The following is a 21,199-nucleotide window of genomic DNA, read 5'->3' on the forward strand; positions in this document are numbered from 1 at the left end:
TGGGGCAGGAGGGGAAGAAGCCGCGTTGGGGGGCGGGAGGGCTTGTGGGGGGGGCAAGAGGGTCCACAGAGGGGTAAAAGGGGCATTTTGGGGGGGCAGGGGGGCAGGTTGTGGGGCGGAGGGCTGGTGGGGGGGCAGGTGGCCATTTTGTGGGGGCAGGGGGGTATGTGGGGGGCAGGAAGCCATTTCGCAGGGTAATGGGGGATTTGGGGGGGCAGGAGGCCATTGGGGGGGGGGGGTAAGAGGCTCCATAGGGGGTAAAAGGGGCTTTTGAGGCGGCAGGGGGGCAAGTTGTGGGGCGGGAGGGCTTGTGGGGGGGCAGGCGGCCATTTTGTGGGGGCAGGAGTCTGTGGGGGGGCAGGAGGGTCCACAGGGGGGTAAAGGAGCCATTTTGGGGGGCAGGAGGGTCAGTTGGGGGGGGGCAAGAAGCTCACAGAGGGGTAAAAGGGGCCATTTTGGGGGTCAGGAGGGCAAGTTGCGGGGCAGGAGGGCTTGTGGGGGGGGGCAAGAGAGTCCACAGAGGGGTAAAAGGGGCATTTTGGGGGGGCAGGTTGTGGGGAGGGAGGGTATGTGAGGGGGCAGGTGGCCATTTTGTGGGGGCAGGAGTGTATGTGGGGGGGCAGGAAGCCATTTTGTGGGGCAAGTTGGGGGGCAGGAGGCTCGGCAGGAGGGGAAGAGGCATGTTGGGGGTCAGGAGGTGATTTTGGGGGGCAGGAGGCCATTTTGGGGGGTAAAGGGGCCATTTTGGGGCAGCAGGAGGGTTGTGGGGGGTCAGGTGGCCATTTTGGGGGACAGGAGGGTCAGTTGGGGGGAGCAAGAGGCTCACAGGAGGGTAAAGGGGCCATTTTGGGGGGGTAGGGGGGGCAAGTTGTGGGGCGGGAGGGCTTGTGGGGGGGCAGGCGGCCATTTTGTGGGGCAAGTTGGGGGTCAGGAGGCCTTTTGGGGGGTTAGGGGGCCATTTTGGGGAGGCAAGAGGGCTTGTGGGGGGGCAGGCAGCCATTTTGGGGTCAGGAGGCCACTTGGTGGGGGCAAGAGGGTCCACAGGGGGGTAAAGGGGCCATTTTGGGGGGCAGGAGGGCATGTGGGGGGGGGCAATTTGGGGGGCAGGAGGGCAAGTTGCGGGGCAGGCGGCCATTTTGTGGGGGCAAGAGGCTCCACAGCGGGTAAAGGGACCATTTTGGGGGGGTGGGAGGGCAAGTTGTGGGGCAGGAGGACTTGTGGGGGGGGGGGCAGGAGGCTCTGCAGGGGCACAAGAGGCCATTTTGGGGGACAAGAGGCCATTTTGGGGGGCCGGGAGGCCCATAGGGGTGTCCGACGCCATGTTGAGGTGCCCAACCTGGGGGGGCGCAAACTTGGGTTGGCCAACTTGGTTGACCAAGACCCCAGATGACCCCCCTTTTCTATTTTCACCCCAAAAAGTGACAAATTCGGTTCCGCGCGGTCACTTCCTCACCCCGAAAACCATTCGGGGCGCCCCCAGGCGACGCCGTCGGCCATCTTGGAGTCGGCATGAGTGATGGGCAGGGACGAGAGAAGTGGGAGGGGGGGGATGGGGTTGAGGTCAACGTTTACTGACCGGTGCTATGGGGTGGACCCACAGAAGCTTGTCCTCTTCCCCCCACCCCCCTGGAGAAGGGGTTGGGGGGCAGACTTGGGGGTCAGCTCCGAGGTCAAGGGTCGCCACCGTCGACGTAGGCCATGGGGTAGGTGCTGGGGTCATCCTTGTTCTTGAACCCCTTCCAGTGAGCGCCGCCTGGCCGAGAGGGGGGGGCTCCCATCAGCCGCAAAGGCTCATGGGAAATCACCCCAAAGCTGGAAGGGGGTGGTGGCCCCCCCCCCCCATCGTGTTCTCAGGCCCCGCCCCACTCACCTCTCCGCCTCCGACACAGGCAAACAGCCAATAGGAGCCCCAGGAGCAACATGACGCCGCCGGCGACGCCACCGACCATCAATGGGAGGAGCTGGGACCGGGCTGGGGGGAGGGGGAGACCGGCAAGAAGCGTAAGTGACCTCCTAAACCCCACCCTGGTGGCCCCCTTGTCCCTCCTGGTGACCCCCAAGTTGGGGGGCCATCTGCTATCCAGGAGACGCCTCCAAAAAACCCCGTTTTCCCCCATTTTAGGGTCTAGATGTGCCGTTAGAAGGTCAATGGGGTCCATGAGGACCCAACCCAAGAGTTTGGGTGCAGCGGGAGGGTCCCCAAGTTCTCCAGAACCTCACTTTGTGTGATGACCATCGTGGCCTGGCTGAAGTGGGCCAGAACCCACAATTCCACCTCCAAAAAACCCTTTTTTCCCCAATTTTAGGGTCTGAATGTGCCGTTAGAAGGTCAATGAGGTCCCTCACGACCCACCCCAAGACTTTGGGTGCAGCGGGAGGGTCCCCAAGTTCTCCAGGCCCTCACCTTGCGTGATGACCATCATGGCCTGGCTGAAGGGAAACCAAACCCAGAATTCTACCTCCAAAAAACCCTTTTTTCCCCCATTTTAGGGTCTAGATGTACCATTAGAAGGTCAATGAGGTCCCTGAGGACCCACCCCAAGACTTTGGGTGCAGCGGGAGGGTCCCCAAGTTCTCCAGAACCTCACTTTGCGTGATGACCGTCATGGCCTGGCTGAAGTAGGTCAGAATCCACAATTCCATCTCCAAAAAAACCCTTTTTCCCTTATTTTAGGGTTTAGATGTGCCATTAGAAGGTCAATGAGGTCACTGAGGACCCACCCCAAGACTTTGGGTGCAGCGGGAGGGTCCCCAAGTTCTCCAGGCCCTCACCTTGTGTGATGACCATCATGGCCTGGCTGAGAGGAAACCAAACCCACAATTCCACCACCAAAACCCCCCTTTTTCCCCAATTTTAGGGTCTGGATGTGCCGTTAGAAGGTCAATGAGGTCCCTGAGGACCCACCCCAAGACTTCGGGCGCAGCGGGAAGGTCCCCAAGTTCTCCAGAACCTCACCTTGTGTGATGACCGTCATGGCCTGGCTGAAGGGGGACGGGATCCACCTATCGTTGACCTTCTCCTCGTAGCGGCAGGTGAAGTGGCCGGTGGTGATGGTCTCTTTGGCCACCGGGATGCTGAAACGGACTCGTTCCTTTATGGCCACCATGGAGAACTGTTGGTTGCCATCTTTGTAGAAGGAGAAGTTGCGTTGGGCGACGGGGCCGGTGGCCGCGCAGGTGAGGACCAAGGGGTCGCCATCGAGGACTTGGCCGGATGGGGGGTCCAGGAGCAAAGCAGGCTGGGAAGGGAGCTCTGGGGAGACACGGAGAAGGGCGGGGTTGGGAGAGGAGCCACGTCGTGGTGACGAGGTCGGGAGATGAGGTTTATGGTGAGAAGGTGAAGTTCGTGGTCATGAGGAGAAGGTTTGGGGGGGGGGGTTGTCCTGGCGGAGCCAGGGGTGGGGCCAAGGGACCAAACTTGGAGCAGATGGAGGAGGAACCACCAAATCCTCTGTAAAAATGGGTGTTTTGGGGGAGAGAGGAGATGGGGGAGGACCGGATGGAGGAGAAAACCGCCCAATTTTCTTAAAAATGGGTGTTTTGGTGGAGAGATGAGATGGGGGAGGACCGGATGGAGGAGAAACCACCAAAATCTCTTAAAAATGGGTATTTTTGGTGGTCAGAGAAGATGAGGCAGGACCAGATGGTGGAGAAATCGCCAAATTCTGTGAAAAATGGGTATTTTTGGTGGACAGAGAAGATGAGGCAGGACCAGATGGTGGAGAAATCGCCAAATTCTGTGAAAAATGGGTATTTTTGGTGGACAGAGAAGATGAGGCAGGACCAGATGGTGGAGAAATCGCCAAATTCTGTGAAAAATGGGTATTTTTGGTGGACAGAGAAGATGAGGCAGGACCAGATGGTGGAGAAATTGCCAAATTCTGTGAAAAATGGGTATTTTTGGTGGACAGAGAAGATGAGGCAGGACCAGATGGTGGAGAAATCGCCAAATTCTGTGAAAAATGGGTATTTTTGGTGGACAGAGAAGATGAGGCAGGACCAGATGGTGGAGAAATCACCAAATTCTCTTAAAAATGGGTATTTTTGGTGGACAGAGAAGATGAGGCAGGACCAGATGGTGGAGAAATCACCAAATTCTCTTAAAAATGGGTATTTTTGGTGGAGAAAAGAGATGAGAGGGGGCTGGATGGAGGAGAAACCACCCAATTTTCTTAAAAATGGATACTTTGGTGAAGAGAGAAGATGAGGCAGGACTAGATGGTGGAGAAACCACCAAATTCTCTTAAAAATGGGTATTTTGGTGGAGAAAAGAGATGAGAGGGGGCTGGATGGAGGAGAAACCACCCAATTTTCTTAAAAATGGGTGTTTTGGTGGAGAAAAAAGGTGGGGCAGGACCCAAGGAAGGAGAAAGCATCTGATTGTCCTTAAAATCGGTATTTTGGTGGGTGGAGATGATGAGGCAGGACCAGATGGAGGAGAAACCACCTAATTTTCTCAAAAATTGTTATTTTGGTGGGCAGAGGAAATGAAATAGGACCAGATGGAGGAGAAACCGTGTGATTCTCCTCGAAATTGTTTTGGTGGCTGGAGAAGAGGAGATGAAGTTCATCACCACGAGGAGATGAAACTCATGAGAAGATGAAGTTGATCATCGTGAGATGATCGTGAGGAGATGAAGCTCATGGTCACGAGGAGATGAAGCTCATCATCATGAGATGATGCTCATGGTCATGAGGAGAAGAAGCTCGTGGTCATGAGGAGATGAAGCTCATCATCGTGAGATGACGCTCATGGTCATGAGGAGATGAAGTTCATCATCGTGAGATGACGCTCATGGTCATGAGGAGAAGTAGTTCATCATCGTGAGATGACGCTCATGAGCAGATGAAGTTCATCACCGTGAGATGATGCTCATGGTCATGAGGAGAAGTTCACCATCGTGAGATGATGCTCATGGTCATGAGGAGATGAAGTTCATCATCGTGAGATGACGCTCATGGCCATGAGGAGATGAAGTTCACCATCGTGAGATGACGCTCATGGTCATGAGGAGATGAAGTTCATCATCGTGAGATGACGCTCATGGCCATGAGGAGAAGTTCATCATCGTGAGATGACGCTCATGGCCATGAGGAGATGAAGTTCACCATCGTGAGATGACGCTCATGGTCATGAGGAGAAGTTCATCATCGTGAGATGACGCTCATGGTCATGAGGAGAAGTTCATCATCGTGAGATGACGCTCATGGTCATGAGGAGAAGTTCATCATCGTGAGATGACGCTCATGAGCAGATGAAGTTCATCACCGTGAGATGATGCTCATGGTCATGAGGAGAAGTTCACCATCGTGAGATGATGCTCATGGTCATGAGGAGATGAAGTTCACCATCGTGAGATGATGCTCATGGTCATGAGGAGATGAAGTTCACCATCGTGAGATGACGCTCATGGTCATGAGGAGATGAAGTTCATCATCGTGAGATGACGCTCATGGCCATGAGGAGATGAAGTTCGTCATCGTGAGATGACGCTCATGGCCATGAGGAGATGAAGTTCGTCATCGTGAGATGACGCTCATGGTCATGAGGAGAAGAAGTTCGTCATCGTGAGATGACGCTCATGGTCATGAGGAGAAGAAGTTCACCATCGTGAGATGACGCTCATGGTCATGAGGAGATGAAGTTCATCATCGTGAGATGACGCTCATGGTCATGAGGAGATGAAGTTCGTCATCGTGAGATGAAGCTCATCACCGTGAGATGACGCTCATGGTCATGAGGAGATGACGTTCATCATCGCGAGGAGATGAAGTTCCTGGTCAGGAGAAGACGGAACCTCCAAAACTCATCTCCATCTTGTTCTGGTCAACCTGCGAGTCCGAGCTCCCTCAGACCTTCCCGTGGCGGCTCTTGGCCGTTGGAGAAGACCCAAAAGTTGCGTTGCAGCCATTTAAATGACCGTCCGTCAGGAAAGGACAAAAACCCGCCGTTTTCAACCCTTTCCCCGCCACCTTTTTCCCCAATTTTGCCTTTTTTTGGGCCATTTTGAGGGGTGACGTTTGGAATAATCTGGGAGACCCAACGGACTTACCCTTGACGGTGACGTCCACGGTTTCGCTTGGCGGGGACGGCACCCACGTCCCCCCCACCTCCTCCTCCACCCCGCAGCTGAATTTCCCGCCAAAATTCCTGGGACTTTTGGGGAAAAAAAGCTGGGAAAAATTCCCGTCGTTCCTCATTTTGGCACCCGTTTGGCCCGGCGGGATTTGAACCCCGTTCCTGTAGAAGCGAAACTTCAACTCGAAGTCGTCTCTGGAGGCCGCGCAGGTGAGCCGGAGCGGGTAGTCCTCGCTCACCACCCCGCTGGGGGGGTCGACGCTCAACTGGGGAGGGGACGCACGCTCTGGGGAGAAAAACCGGGGGGGAAAAACCGGCTTAAAAACGATCATTTTGGGCAAAACGGTCATCGGGGCACGGCTTGAGTTGGCCAACTTGCGCTCAACCAACTTGGCCGTGAAAATCAAACCGAGGTGTTTTGGGGGGGGGTGTTGGGGTTGTTTCGCCAAACTGGTGGCTCTTCCGCGTGGTCAAAAAAGGTTGGATTTTGCCCCAAAAACGCGGCGCTACCTTTGACGAGGACGTCGATGGGTTGGCTGAGGTAGGACGGGATCCACCGGCCTTCGGTCTCCTCCTTGTAGCCGCAGCTGAAGTTGCCGGTGTGGTTTTGGCCACCGGCCACCACCTGCAGTTGGGCCTCGGTGTTGTTCAAGGTCAACTCAACCCCGTCCATGACCTTGACCTTGTCTTTGTAGAAATTAAACCTCCGCTCCCCGTCCCCCGCTGGGGCCGCGCAGAGGAAGACGAGGACTTGGCCTTCGACGGCGACGCCGCCGGAAGGCGTCAAGGTCAAGGTGGGTTGAGGCGGGTGGTCTGAAAGGTGAAGGAGAAGCCTCAGGCGTGGGGTTTTTGGGGCGGATTCAAGTTTTTTGGTGAACTTCGGTGGCGAGTTGGGGGGAATTTAAGGCGAAAAAGGCCCTTTTTGAGGGCGAAAGGGGGAAAATCGGGTGGGAGGAGGCCAATGGGGCGACATCTCACCGACCTTTGACGCTGATGATGATGGATTTGCTCTGGAGGGAGCGAACGGGTTGGCGGTAGCGGTTGATGACGGTGTAGGCGCAGGCGTGCGAGCCGCCGTCCTTCGGCCTCGTGAGGTTGAAGCGGTAGGTGTAACTCCTCTTCATCGTCCGCACGTCCACCACCCAACCGCTCGTTCCCGAAAATTGGAAACCTTGGAGTTTCTCTTTGGACCAAGGAGCGACGCAACGGAGGGCGACGGTGTCGCCGAGGAGATACTCGGTCTTCTCCGGCGTCACCGTGATGTTGGGAGGAGGAGGAGGAGGGTCTGGGGAGGAAGGGTTGACGCGGGGGAGAAAGGGGAGGGAGGATTTGGGGGGAAAAAAGGGGAAAAAAGGGGCGTTGGGGGGTATCTTGGAGGCTTCTGGGTGGAGTTGGGGTGGGGGATGGTTTGGAAGAGGAGGGGGGACGTTGTGGAGGTCAAAAGAGGGTTTTCAACCCAAAATGGGACCCGCTGGGGAGCCGGGGGTGGGGCCCCGGGGTCAGAGTTGGAGCAGATGGAGGAGGAAACGCCGAATTTTCTTAAAAATGGGTGTTTTGGGTGAGGAGGAAGGAGATGGGATGGGAGCGAGGTGAAACTGCCAAATTGTGTTAAAAATGGGGATTTTGGTGAAGAGAAAAGATGAGACAGGGGCAGGTGGAGGAGAAACCACCCAAATTTCTTAAAAATCGGTGTTTTGGTGGAGAGAAGAGATGAGAGGGGAGTGGATGGAGGAGAAACCACCAAAATGATCTTAAAAATGGGTATTTTGGGGAAGAGGGGACTGGATGGAGGAGAAACCATCAAATTTTCTTAAAAATGGGTATTTTGGTGAAGAGGGGCCTGGATGGAGGAGAAACCATCAAATTTTCTTAAAAATGGGTATTTTGGTGGCGAGGGGACTGGATGGAAGAGAAACCACCAAATTCTCTTAAAACTGGGTATTTTGGGGAAGAGGGGACTGGATGGAGGAGAAACCACCAAAATGATCTTAAAAATGGGTATTTTGGTGGCGAGGGGACTGGATGGAGGAGAAACCACCAAATTTTCTTAAAAATGGGTGTTTTGGGGAAGAGGGGACTGGATGGAGGAGAAACCACCAAAATGATCTTAAAAATGGGTATTTTGGTGAAGAGGGGACTGGATGGAAGAGAAACCATCAAATTTTCTTAAAAATGGGTATTTTGGTGGCGAGGGGACTGGATGGAGGAGAAACCACCAAATTTTCTTAAAAATGGGTGTTTTGGGGAAGAGGGGACTGGATGGAGGAGAAACCACCAAAATGATCTTAAAAATGGGTATTTTGGTGAAGAGGGGACTGGATGGAGGAGAAACCACCAAATTTTCTTAAAAATGGGTGTTTTGGGGAAGAGGGGACTGGATGGAGGAGAAACCACCAAAATGATCTTAAAAATGGGTATTTTGGTGAAGAGGGGACTGGATGGAAGAGAAACCACCAAAATGATCTTAAAAATGGGTATTTTGGTGGCGAGGGGACTGAATGGAGGAGAAACCACCAAATTTTCTTAAAAATGGGTGTTTTGGGGAAGAGGGGACTGGATGGAGGAGAAACCACCAAAATGATCTTAAAAATGGGTATTTTGGGGAAGAGGGGTCTGGATGGAGGAGAAACCATCAAATTTTCTTAAAAATGGGTGTTTTGGGGAAGAGGGGACTGGATGGAGGAGAAACCCCCAAATTCTCTTAAAAATGGGTATTTTGGTGGCTGGGGGAGATGAGAGAGGCCCAAGTAGAGGAAAACCCACTAAATTCTCTTAAAATTCACTATTTTGCAGGACGGAGCGGATTTCATCACCTGGATTGTCACTGAGGTCCCACCAAATGTAGGTTTAGCACCGAGATCCGCAGGGTTTTGGGGCAAAAGATGGTGATTTTGGGGGTTAGGGGGGTCCAGGTGGTGACGTGGCCCAAGGGGAGGTGGAAATTTGTTGTTTTTTCCCCAAAATTTGTTACCTGTAGGTGCCGCCAGCGGGAGGAGGATCTGGAGAGAGGCTGGAGGAGAGAGAGAGGAGTGAGGGGGTGGGGAGGAAACGGGGGGAAAAAGGGAAAAAAGGAGGAAAAAAGGGGAAGTGGAAGGAAATGAAAAAAAGGGTTGGAGGAGTAAATGGAGAAACGAAGAGAGGAAAGGAAAAAGGTGAAAAAATGAAGGAAAAAGGGGAAATGAGGGGAAAACAAAGGAAAAATGAGGGGAAAAAGGGAAAATGAGAAAAAAGGAAAATCAGGAGAAAAAGGAATATGAGGAGGGAGGAAAAAAAGGGAAAATGAGGGAAAAAAGGGGAAAATGAGGGGAAAAAAGGGGAAAATGAGAAAAAAGGGAAAATGAGGAGGGAGAAAAAGGGAAAAAAAGGGAAAATGAGGGGAAAAAAAAGGGAAAATGAGAAAAAGGGAAAATGAGGGAGGAAAAAGGAAAATGAGGAAGAAAAAGGGAAAATGAGGGGAAAAAGGGGAAAAAGGAGGGAGAAAAGGGAAAATGAGAAAAAAAAAAAAGGGGAAAAAAGGGAAAATGAGGAAAAAAAAGGGAAAATGAGGAGGGGGAAAAAAGGGAAAATGAAAAAAAAAGGGAAAATGAGGAGGGGGAAAAAAGGGAAAATGAAAAAAAAAAAGGGAAAATGAGGGAAAAAAAGGGAAAATGAGGAAAAAAGGGAAAATGAGGAAAAAAGGGAAAATGAGGAGGGGGAAAAGGGAAAATGAGGAGGGGGAAAAGGGAAAATGAGGAGGGGGAAAAGGGAAAATGAGGAGGGGGAAAAAAGGGAAAATGAGGAAAAAAGGGAAAATGAGGAAAAGGAAAATGAGGAGGGGGAAAAGGGAAAATGAGGAAAAAAAAAGGGAAAATGAGGAGGGGGAAAAAAGGGAAAATGAGGAAAAAAAAAGGGAAAATGAGGGGGGAAAAAAGGGGAAAAGCCACGAGAAAAAGGGAATATGAGAAAAGGAAAAGTGATAAGAAAAAGCGAAAATGATAAGAAAAAGGAAAACTGGAAAATGGCGAGAAAAGGGAAAATTGGAAAATGACAAATGAGAAGAAAAAAAAGGGGAAGGGAAAGAGAAAAAAGGAAACGAGAAGAGAAAGAGGAAAAAGACAAGAATAAGGAGAAAGGATTGGAGAAACAAAAGTAAAGGAAAAGAATGAAAATAGACGAAAAAAGGAAGATGGAGAAAAGAAAGGGAAAAGGAAATTTTAGAATGAGAGGGAAAAGAAATTGGGGGAAAAGCAAAGAAATTGGGGGAAAAGCAAAGAAATTGGGGAAAAGGCAAAAGAATGGGGGAAAAATTGAAGGAATTGGGGGGAAAAAATTGAAGGAATAGGGGGGAAAATTGAAGGAATTGGGAAAAATTGAAGGAATTGGGGAAAAAAATTGAAGGAATTGGGAAAATTGGGAAAATTGAAGGAATTGGGGAAAAAAATTGAAGGAATTGGGGGGAAAATTGAAGGAATTGGGGGGAAAATTGAAGGAATTGGGGGAAAATTGAAGGAGTTGGGGGGAAAATTGGGGGAAAATTGAAGGAATTGGGGGAAAATTGAAGGAATTGGGGAAAAAAATTGAAGGAATTAGAAAAGTTGGGGGAAAAATTGGGGGAAAAAATTGGAAAAAATTGAAGGAATTGGGGGAAAATTGAAGGAGTTTGAAAAAATTGAAGGAATTGGGAAAATTGGGGGGAAAATTGGTGGAAAAAATTGGAAAAAATTGAAGGAATTGGGGGAAAAAAATGAGGGAATTGGGGAAAAAATTGAAGGAATTGGGGGGAAAATGGGAAAAATTGAAGGAATTGGAAAAATTGAAGGAATTGGGGGAAAAATTGGGGGGAAAATTGGGGAAAAAAATTGAAGGAATGGGGGAAAAATTGAAGGAATTGGGGGAAAATTGGGAAAAATCTTGAAGGAATTGGGGAAATTGAAGGAATTGGGGGGAAAATTAGGAAAAATCTTGAAGGAATTGGGGGGAAAATCTTGAAGGAATTGGGGGGAAAACCGAAGGAATTGGGGAAAAAAAATGAAGACGTGGAAAAAAGTGTCTATTTTGGGGGGGGGGCATGAAGATCAGGTGGAGAAAAGTGCTGAAAAAAGGGAAGAGACGGAGAAATCGATGTAGAAATTTGGAAGGAGGAGGGAGGAGTTGACCCAACGGGCCTGGAAATGGGTGGAAAAACGACGGAAAAGGGTAAAACTGAGAGGAATGGAGGAGGAGGAGGAGGAGGAAGGCTCACCGAGCAGCGGGACGAGGCGCAGGGGCTCCATTTTGGGTGGCGTCCTCTTCTTTCTGCGACGACGGGAACATCTCGTTCCCCTTAGGTCCCGTCCGGTGGCCCCGGGGGGGTCACGTGACACCAGTTGCCATGGAACTGACGTAAAAAAGGGGAAAAAAGGTTAAATTAAAAAAAAAAAAAAAAAAACATTAAAATTGCAACATATCCTCATGGTTGTGGTCAAGGCCAAGCGTCTCCGCGACGTCACCGGGACGTGGCGGCGCTTTGGGCCCTCGCCGGGAGCAACGGGATGGGTTCGGCCCCAAAATTGGGTGTGGAGGATGGTTTTTTTGGGGTTTTTTTGGGGCGAAAAGCACCAAAATTGGGAAAAAGTTTGCCTCGGTTGGCCAACTCTCAACTGGAGACGTTGGGTTGGTGCCGATTGGTGGGAAGAAGGTTTGAAGTTGGTTTTGAGGCCGTAAACCCAAATTTGGTCGCTTTCAGTAGCCGGAGCTTCTTTGACTCTCCAGAAGAACATTTTTTTGGGGGAGAAAAAGGGTTAAAATGGGGTTAAAACCCGACTTTTAGCGCTTTTCCTCGGGTACGCGGAGCGACGGCGCAACCCAACGCGGTGAAGAGGCTCCAGCCAGTCCCGTTGGAGCGCGGTCGCCGTGGCGACTCCCACCTTCTTTCAGAGGGTTTTTTTTGGTTATAAAAACGGCCAAAAAAGGTCCAACCCAGCCCGACGTGACCGCGAGGAGAAAAAAATAATCTTTCTCCCGGTGGCATCTGCTGACGGTTGAGTTTAAGGCCGGGTTTGGGGGAAATAAAACCGAGTTTTACTTCCCGATTCGTGAGGAGCCTCGTCCATGAGGCAGAACTTCCCCTTGGCGAGTCGACCCCTCGCCCAGTTCCTCCCAGTTCCGATGAAATAATGACTCATTGTTTTTTAGCGAGGTGGTGTTTTGGGTGGTTTTTGTTTTTTTTAGAAAATTACAGAAATTTGGTCAACGGGGTGAAATCGGAAGGAAGTTGAGGGCTCTAAGACTCAACGTGGTCGTCGTCGCTGGTGGGCTTCAAAATCCAAGTTTTTTTTAAAAAATTCACAATTTTTAATGCAAAATATAATTTTATTTTTTCCCCCCCAGGTGGGGGAAAAAAAAAAAGGTGGAAAAAAAGAGTCGGAGCGTAGCGGAATTTCTGAGGAATTTGGGAAACTCGGCGATGGGTGAAGGTGCAACGTGGGGGAAGATGGCGCCGGGGGTGGGGGGGGGGTCATGGGGATGTGGGGGAGGATGAGGAGGGTCAAGAGTTGGGGGGGAGGAAGGGGACTGGGAAGGGGATGATCGGGACCTGTTGGGGGTGACAGAAATGTGGAAAATGGGCAAAATCTGGAAAATGGCCAAAATCTCGGCAATGACCAAAATCTGGGCAATGATCAAAATATGGGTGCTTGGGTGATGGGTGCTTGGGTGATGGGTGCTTGTGTGGATGGTTGGGTGCTTGGGTGGGTGCTTGGGTAGTTGGGTTGGTTGGGTGGGTGGGTGCGTGGGTGCTTGGGTGGATGGTTGGGTGCTTGGGTGAGTGGGTGCTTGGTTTGGTTCTTGGGTGGTTGGGTGCTCGGTTGGGTAGTTGGTGGGTTGGTTGAGTGTGTGGGTGGGTTGGTTGGTGGGTGGGTGCGTGGGTGCTTGTGGATGGTTGGGTGCTTGGGTGAGTGGGTGCTTGGTTTGGTTCTTGGGTGGGTGGGTGCTTGGTTGGGTAGTTGGTTGGGTGGGTGCTTGTGTGGATGGTTGGGTGCTTGGGTGGGTGCTTGGGTAGTTGGGTTGATTGGTGCTTGGGTGTGTGGGTGCTTGTGTGGATGGTTGGGTGCTTGGTTTGGTTCTTGGGTGGGTGGGTGCTTGGTTGGGTAGTTGGGTTGGTTGAGTGCGTGGGTGGGTGCTTGTGTGGATGGTTGGGTGCTTGGGTAGTTGGTGGGTTGGTTGAGTGCGTGGGTGGGTGGTTGGGTGTGTGGGTGGATGGTTGGGTGCTTGGTTTGGTTCTTGGGTGGGTGGTTGGTTGGGTGGGTGCTTGATTTGGTTGGTGGGTGGTTGGGTGGTTGGTTTGGTGGTTTTGGTTGGGTGGGTGGTTGGTTGGGTGGGTGGTTGATCTGGTTGGTGGTTGGTTGGGTGGGTGGTTGGTTGATCTGGTTGGTGGGTGGATGAGTGGGTGGGTGGGTGGGTGGTTGGTCACTTTCTGAACCATCCGGCCCCGCCGTGGCCCCAGGTCAAGGCGCCGCCCGTGGCCGAAGTCCCCTGAGCTGACGCCCCGTTGTCTCCTTCAGGTGGCCAGAAGGTCCCCCAGAGGAGCCCGAGGGGGGGGAGACGTCGGCGCCTCCGGTGAGAGAGAAGAAAAAGACCCCAAATTGGGTTAAAATACGGCAATAAAACATAGTAAAATATTGAAATGGGGTAATAGGAGTAAAACTGAGGATTGAGTGACAAAAATGGGTAAATTGAAACTGATAAAGTTATTAAAAATGTTAAGGGAATATATAAATATAGATATGGATAAATATGGATATAAATAATATAGATATGGGTAAATTATAAATAAATATAGATAAATGTAAATAAGGGGAGATATGGGTAAATAGAAATTAAAGAAATACAGGTATGGGTCACTTTAAATATAGATACGGGGAAATAAAAATATTGATAAAAATATGGAGATTGGTAAATGTAAATAGATATGGAGAAATATAAATATTGATTAAAATAGAAATATGGATAAATACGAGTATTGATAAAAATATAGATTGATGAATGTAAATATTGATTAGAATATAGATATGGATAAATATAAGTGTGGAGGACAATAAATGTAGATAGGGATAAATATAAATAAATCTAGATATGCATAAATTAGATATGGATAAATATATGGATAAATTATAAATATGGATAAATTAGATATAAAGAAAGGAAAGTAAAATATATATAAATATGGATAAGTATGGAGGGAAATTATTAAAATAAGTATGGAGGGAAATTATTAAAGTAAGTATGGAGGGACAATTTAGATATGGATAAATATAAAAGTATGGATAAATTATATGTAAATATAGATGTGGATAAATTAGATATAAATGAATATAAATATGGATAAATTAGATATAAAGAAATGTATAAAATATATACATGTGGGTAAATATGGAGGAAAATATATAAATGTGGAGGGAAATAAATGTAAAAATGTGGAGGGAAATAAATAAATTAAATGTAAAAATGTGGAGGGAAATAAATAAAATGTAAAAATGTGGAGGGAAATAAATGTAAAAATGTGGAGGGAAATAAATGTAAAAATGTGGAGGGAAATAAATGTAAAAATGTGGAGGGAAATAAATAAATTAAATGTAAAAATGTGGAGGGAAATAAATAAAATGTAAAAATGTGGAGGGAAATAAATGTAAAAATGTGGAGGGAAATAAATGTAAAAATGTGGAGGGAAATAAATGTAAAAATGTGGAGGGAAATAAATTAAATGTAAAAATGTGGAGGGAAATAAATTAAATGTAAAAATGTGGAGGGAAATAAATGTAAAAATGTGGAGGGAAATAAATTAAATGTAAAAATGTGGAGGGAAATAAATGTAAAAATGTGGAGGGAAATAAATGTAAAAATGTGGAGGGAAATAAATGTAAAAATGTGGAGGGAAATAAATTAAATGTAAAAATGTGGAGGGAAATAAATTAAATGTAAAAATGTGGAGGGAAATTAATAAATTAGTTAAATGTAAAAACGTGGAGGGAAATTAATAAATTAGTTAAATGTAAAAACGTGGAGGGAAATTAATAAATTAGTTAAATGTAAAAACGTGGAGGGAAATAAATTAATTAGTTAAATGTAAAAACGTGGAGGGAAATAAATTAATTAGTTAAATGTAAAAACGTGGAGGGAAATAAATTAATTAGTTAAATGTAAAAACGTGGAGGGAAATAAATTAATTAGTTAAATGTAAAAACGTGGAGGGAAATAAATTAATTAGTTAAATGTAAAAACGTGGAGGGAAATAAATTAATTAGTTAAATGTAAAAACGTGGAGGGAAATAAATTAATTAGTTAAATGTAAAAACGTGGAGGGAAATAAATTAATTAGTTAAATGTAAAAACGTGGAGGGAAATAAATTAATTAGTTAAATGTAAAAACGTGGAGGGAAATAAATTAATTAGTTAAATGTAAAAACGTGGAGGGAAATAAATTAATTAGTTAAATGTAAAAACGTGGAGGGAAATAAATTAATTAGTTAAATGTAAAAACGTGGAGGGAAATAAATTAATTAGTTAAATGTAAAAACGTGGAGGGAAATAAATTAATTAGTTAAATGTAAAAACGTGGAGGGAAATAAATTAATTAGTTAAATGTAAAAACGTGGAGGGAAATAAATTAATTAGTTAAATGTAAAAACGTGGAGGGAAATAAATTAATTAGTTAAATGTAAAAACGTGGAGGGAAATAAATTAATTAGTTAAATGTAAAAACGTGGAGGGAAATAAATAAATTAGTTAAATGTAAAAACGTGGAGGGAAATAAATTAATTAGTTAAATGTAAAAACGTGGAGGGAAATAAATAAATTAGTTAAATGTAAAAACGTGGAGGGAAATAAATAAATTAGTTAAATGTAAAAACGTGGAGGGAAATAAATATGGATAAAAAATTTAGATGTGGATAAATTAGATATAAAGAAATGAATGTATAAAATATATAAATATGGGTAAATGTGGAGGGGAAAAAAGTATAAAAATGTGGATAAATTAAATCTGGATCAATATGGGCGTAAATGTCGATGAAAATGTGCTGATATAAATAAACCTAAAAATCTGACTGAAATGGGCCTGTAATCATTAAATAAAAACTGAAATAAAAATGATTAAAAATGGTGAAGCTGGACAGAAATCTGGCGGAATGTAAAGAATTCCCGATTGCACCACGCGGGCGGGAACAGAACGGGGAAAAAAATGGGAAAAATATAGAAATAAATGGGAAATGGTTGGTTAAAACGACCGGGGGTGTGAGCAGGGGTATGCAAATGAGCCTTAAATATGCGTAAGTGGGTGGCCATAAATGGGGCGGCAGCGGGGCCTGAAGTGGGAAATACGGGGGAAAGAGGGAAATTGACGTGATTATGTCGACAGAATTTCAAATTCTGGAGAATAATCGATGTGGGGGCGGGTGAGAAGGTGTAAATAACAGCGATTTGAGGGGAAAATGTGAAAAATGGTGATTTAAATATGTGAGAAATATTGATTCGAATAATTATAAATTTAAATAAAGATTTGAAAAATTAAAAATGGGGAAAATGTCTGAAAAAATGGGGAAAAATCGAGTTGAAAAATTAAAAATGGGAAAATCATTGATTTGAAAAATTGGAAATGGAAAAAATCGATTTGAAAAATTGAAAATGGGGGAAAAATATCGATTTGAGAAAAATGGGGAAAAACATTGATTTGAAAAATTAAAAATGGGGGAAAATATTGATTTGAAAAAATGGAAAATATGGGTTTGAAAAATTAAAATTGGAAAAAACCGATTTGAAAATTGGGGAAAGATCGATTTGAAAAATTGAAAATGGAAAAAATTTGAAAAAAATGGGCAAAAACATTGATTTGAAAAATTAAAAATGGGGGAAATGGAAAATATGGAAAATTGGAAAAAATGGAAAAATGGAAAATATGGATTTGAAAAATTGAAAATGTAGAAAAAAACGATTTAAAAAAAATGGGGAAAAACATTGATTTGAAAAATTAAAAATGGGGGAAATGGAAAATACGGAAAATTGGAAAATTGGAAAAAATGGAAAAATGGAAAATACGGATTTGAAAAATTGAAAATGGGGGATAAAACGAATTGAAAAATTAAAAGTGGGGGAAAAATCAATTTGAAAAATTAAAAATGGGAAAATCATAGATTTGAAAAATTGAAAATGGGGGAAAAAATTGAAAAAATGGGGAAAAACATTGATTTGAAAAATTGAAAATGGGGGAAATGGAAAATATGGAAAATCGGAAAAATGGAAAAAATGGAAAAATGGAAAATATGGATTTGAAAAATTGAAAATGGGGGAAAATCATTGAAAAATTGAAAATGGGGGAAAAAATTTGAAAAAAATGGGGAAAAACATTGATTTGAAAAATTAAAAATGGGGGGAAAAACCGATTTGAAAAAAATGGGGAAAAACATTGATTTGAAAAATTAAAAATTGAAAATGGAAAATATGGAAAATTGGAAAATTGGAAAAAAATGGAAAAATGGAAAATATGGATTTAAAAAATTGAAAATGGGGAAAACGATTTGAAAAATTGAAAATATGGATTTGAAAAATTAAAAAGGGGGAAAAATCAATTTGAGGAAAATGGGGGAAAATCACCAATTTGAAAAATTAAAAATGGGAAATCACCGATTTGAAGTCATCATGGAAAAAATAATTTAAAAAAAATTTTAAAAATTCTGAAAAAATAAGCTAAAAATAGAAACCCAAGACCCCAAAACCCCAAAAAACCCCGAACCCTAAAAACCCCCAAAACCCCCCAAACCCAAAGAAACCCAGAACCTTAAAAAAACCCAAACCCCAAAACTCAACCCCAAAATCCCCAAACCCCCAAAACTTCAAAACCCCCAAAATTGCCCATTTTCCCCCCAAATTTGCGCGTTCCACTCTAAATTTCCTGTTTTCCCCCAAAATTGTTCCGTTCTGAACCAAAATTGCTCATTTTATGCTAAAATTCCCAATTTATGCGTAAAATCTTTTTTTTGCCCCCAAATTGTCCATTTTTCCCCCCAAATTCAGCCCTTATGCTCTAAATTCCCTAATTTTCCCCAAAATCATCCATTCTGAACCAAAATCCCTTGTTTTACGCTAAAATCCCCCGTTTATACCTAAAATCTTTTTTTGGACCCCAAATTGCCCATTTTCCCCCCAAAATTTGCCCCTTCCACTCTAAATTTCCTATTTTTCCCCAAAATTGATCTATTCTGAACCAAAATCCCTTGTTTTATGCTAAAATCCCCCGTTTATCCTAAAATCTTTTTTTTTTACCCCAAATTGCCCATTTTCCCCAAAAATTTGCCCCTTCCGCTCTAAGTTTCCTGTTTTTCCCCAAAATTGATCCGTTCTGAACCAAAATTGCTCATTTTATGCTAAAACCCCCCTTTATATCTAAAATCTTTTCTTTGGCCCCCAAATTGCCCGTTTTCCCCCCAGATTTGCCCCTTCTACTCTAAATTTCCTGTTTTTCCCCAAAATTGGTCTATTCTGAACCAAAATCCCTTGTTTTACGCTAAAATCCCCTATTTATGCCTAAAATCTTTTTTCTGGCCCCCAAATTGCCCATTTTCCCCCCAGATTTGCCCCTTGTGCTCTAAATTTCCTGTTTTCCCCCAAAATTGTTCCGTTCTGAACCAAAATTGCTCATTTTATGCTAAAAACCCCGTTTTATATCTAAAATACTTTCTTTGGCCCCCAAATTGCCCATTTTCCCCCCAAATTTGCCCCTTGTGCTCTAAATCTTGTGTTTTTCCCCAAAATTGATCCGTTCTGAACCAAAATGCCTTGTTTCACACTAAAATCCCCCGTTTATACCTAAAATCTTTTTTTTTGACCCCAAATTGCCCCTTTCCCCCCCAAATTTTTTCCCTACTGCTCAAAAATTTCTATTTTCCCCAAAATTGATCTGTTCTGAACCAAAATTGCTCATTTTACACTAAAATCCCCCCTTTATGCCTAAAATCTTTTTTTCTGGCCTCCAAATTGCCCATTTCCCCCCAAATTTGCCCCTTGTGCTCTAAATTTCCTTTTTTTCCCCAAAATCGATCCCGTCGTCACCCCGCCAGTTGTAAGTTCATATTTTAAAATCTCGCTGCGGCGTTAATTCTCCCCAAAATGGCGCCGCCTCGGGGTGCTCTTGGGCGAGTTTCTTGGTCCTTGAGGCTGGAGCCAGAAAACTTCATAAAGTTAAAACTTAATAAAACTTTTAACGACCAAAATCTGGGCAACGACCGAAATCGAAGGAACGACCAAAATCTGGGTGATGATCAAAATCTGGGGGGTGGGTGCTGGGTTGGGTTTGTTCTTGGGTGGTTGGGTGGGTGATTGGTTGGTTGGGTCGTTGGGTGGGTGGGTGGGTGCTGGGTTGGGTGGTGGGTTGGTTCTTGGGTGGGTGGTTGAGTGTTTAGGTGGTTGGTTGATTGGGTGGGTGGTTGGTTGGGTGGTTGGTTGGTTGATGGGCGGTTGGTGTGGTTGGTCGTTGGGTGGTTGATTTGGTTGGTGGTTGGTTGGGTGGTTGGTGGGTGGTTGGTGGGTGGTTGATTTAGTTGGTTGATTTGGGTGGTGGTTGATGTTGGTTGGTTGATGTGGTTGGTCGTTGGTGGTTGGTTGGTTGATGTGGTTGGTGGTTGAGTGTTTAGGTGGTTGGTTGGGTGGTTGGTTGGTTGGTTGATTTGGGTGGTGGTTGATGTGGTTGGGTGGTGGTTGGTTGATTTGGGTGGTGGTTGAGTGGTTGGGTGGTGGTTGATGTGGTTGGTTGGTGGTTGATTTGGGTGGTGGTTGGGTGGTTGATGTGGTTGGTTGGGTGGTGGGTGGTTGATTTGGTTGGTTGGTGGGTGGTTGATTTGGTTGGTTGGTGGGTGGCTGGTTGGGTGGTTGGTTGATTTGGGTGGTTGGTTGGGTGGTGGTTGGTTGATGTGGTTGGGTGGTTGATGTGGTTGGGTGGTGGTTGGTTGATGTGGTTGGTTGGGTGGTGGTTGGTTGGGTGGTTGGTTGATGTGGTTGGTTGGGTGGTGGTTGGTTGATTTGGGTGGTGGTTGATGTGGTTGGTTGGTGGGTGGCTGGTTGGGTGGTTGGTTGATCTGGGTGGTGGTTGGTTGGGTGGTTGGTTGATTTGGGTGGTTGGTAACAAACCACCCGACTCCCGGGCCTTGTGCAAAGGGCGACTCAAGGGAACCCCAAACCCAACTCAAACCCCCGCAACGTCCCCCCGGGTCCCTCCTGGGGCTCGTCCTGGGTCGTTTCCGCCTCCCAAGAGTCTCCGCGACTCTCCGCTTTTCCTTTTCCCTCAGAAATAGATTTTCTTTCTGTTTTCACTTAGTTCCGAATTTTTTTCGGAAAAAAAACCCATTCGGGGATTTTTGATTTGCTGTTTTTTTTTTTTTTTTTTTTTTTAATGATTCCGCCCGTCAATCCGCTCGCGGGAGTTTTTTCAGACGACGCGGTTCGGGGTGTGGGGGGAGAAAGGATTCAACTGGCGTTTTTTTTTTTTTTTTAGATGCTGCGTTTTATCGATTTTTGACTTGGGCTCTGGTGAGGACGTTCTGGTGAGGACGCGGCCCCGGCGTGACGCGGGCGATGGGCTTTGGTGAGGCTGAGAACTCGCGTGAGGGCCCCAAAGAGATCTGGGCTGTCGCACTGATCGGGGGTGGTGGCCGTGCTGTCAAACAGGGGAAGTGGTGAAAAAATAATCAAAATGGTGAAAAAATAAAATTGTAAAAAAATGAAAATTGTAAAAAAAATGGAATTGTATATTAAAATGGTGAAAAAATTAAAATGGTGAAATTGGAAAAAATTGAAACGGGGAAAATTGTAAAAAATTAAAATTGTAAATTAAAACAGTGAAAAAAATGGTGAAAAAATTAAAATTGTAAAAAAATGAAATTGTGAAAATTAAAATTGTAAATGAAAATGGTGAAAAAATTAAAATTGTAAATGAAAATGGTGAAAAATTAAAATTGTAAAAAAATGAAATTGTGAAAATTAAAATTGTAAATGAAAATGGTGAAAAAATTAAAATTGTAAATGAAAATGGTGAAAAATAAAAATTGTAAATGAAAATGGTGAAAAAATTAAAATTGTAAAAGAAAATGGTGAAAAATTAAAATTGTAAAAAAATGA

At 45.4% G+C, this 21,199-nt stretch overlaps 1 protein-coding gene and 2 long non-coding RNA genes across 3 annotated transcripts; 1 reads left to right on the forward strand and 2 right to left on the reverse strand.

Moving 5' to 3' along the window:
* Positions 1-1,550: 1,550 nt before the first annotated feature.
* Positions 1,551-7,203, reverse strand: LOC141917116 (Fc receptor-like protein 3). The gene is made up of 6 exons (XM_074810209.1): positions 7,062-7,203; positions 6,590-6,892; positions 6,054-6,365; positions 2,957-3,253; positions 1,871-1,972; positions 1,551-1,753 (listed from the first exon to the last, which is right to left on the reverse strand). The coding sequence occupies exons 1-6, from the start codon at positions 7,201-7,203 to the stop codon at positions 1,671-1,673; spliced, it is 1,239 nt and encodes a 412-aa protein (XP_074666310.1). The 3' UTR covers positions 1,551-1,670.
* Positions 7,204-7,222: 19 nt separating this feature from the next.
* Positions 7,223-11,352, reverse strand: LOC141917146 (uncharacterized). The gene is made up of 3 exons (XR_012621256.1): positions 11,301-11,352; positions 9,051-9,089; positions 7,223-7,364 (listed from the first exon to the last, which is right to left on the reverse strand). It is a non-coding gene; the product is annotated as an uncharacterized LOC141917146 (long non-coding RNA).
* A 959-nt stretch (positions 11,353-12,311) lies between these two features.
* On the forward strand, positions 12,312-14,488 carry LOC141917145 (uncharacterized). The gene is made up of 3 exons (XR_012621255.1): positions 12,312-12,348; positions 12,428-12,513; positions 13,600-14,488. It is a non-coding gene; the product is annotated as an uncharacterized LOC141917145 (long non-coding RNA).
* The last annotated feature ends 6,711 nt before the right edge of the window (positions 14,489-21,199 follow it).

This window comes from Strix aluco, chromosome 34 (genome assembly GCF_031877795.1).
Source record: "Strix aluco isolate bStrAlu1 chromosome 34, bStrAlu1.hap1, whole genome shotgun sequence".
Classification (NCBI taxonomy): Eukaryota; Metazoa; Chordata; class Aves; order Strigiformes; family Strigidae; genus Strix; species Strix aluco.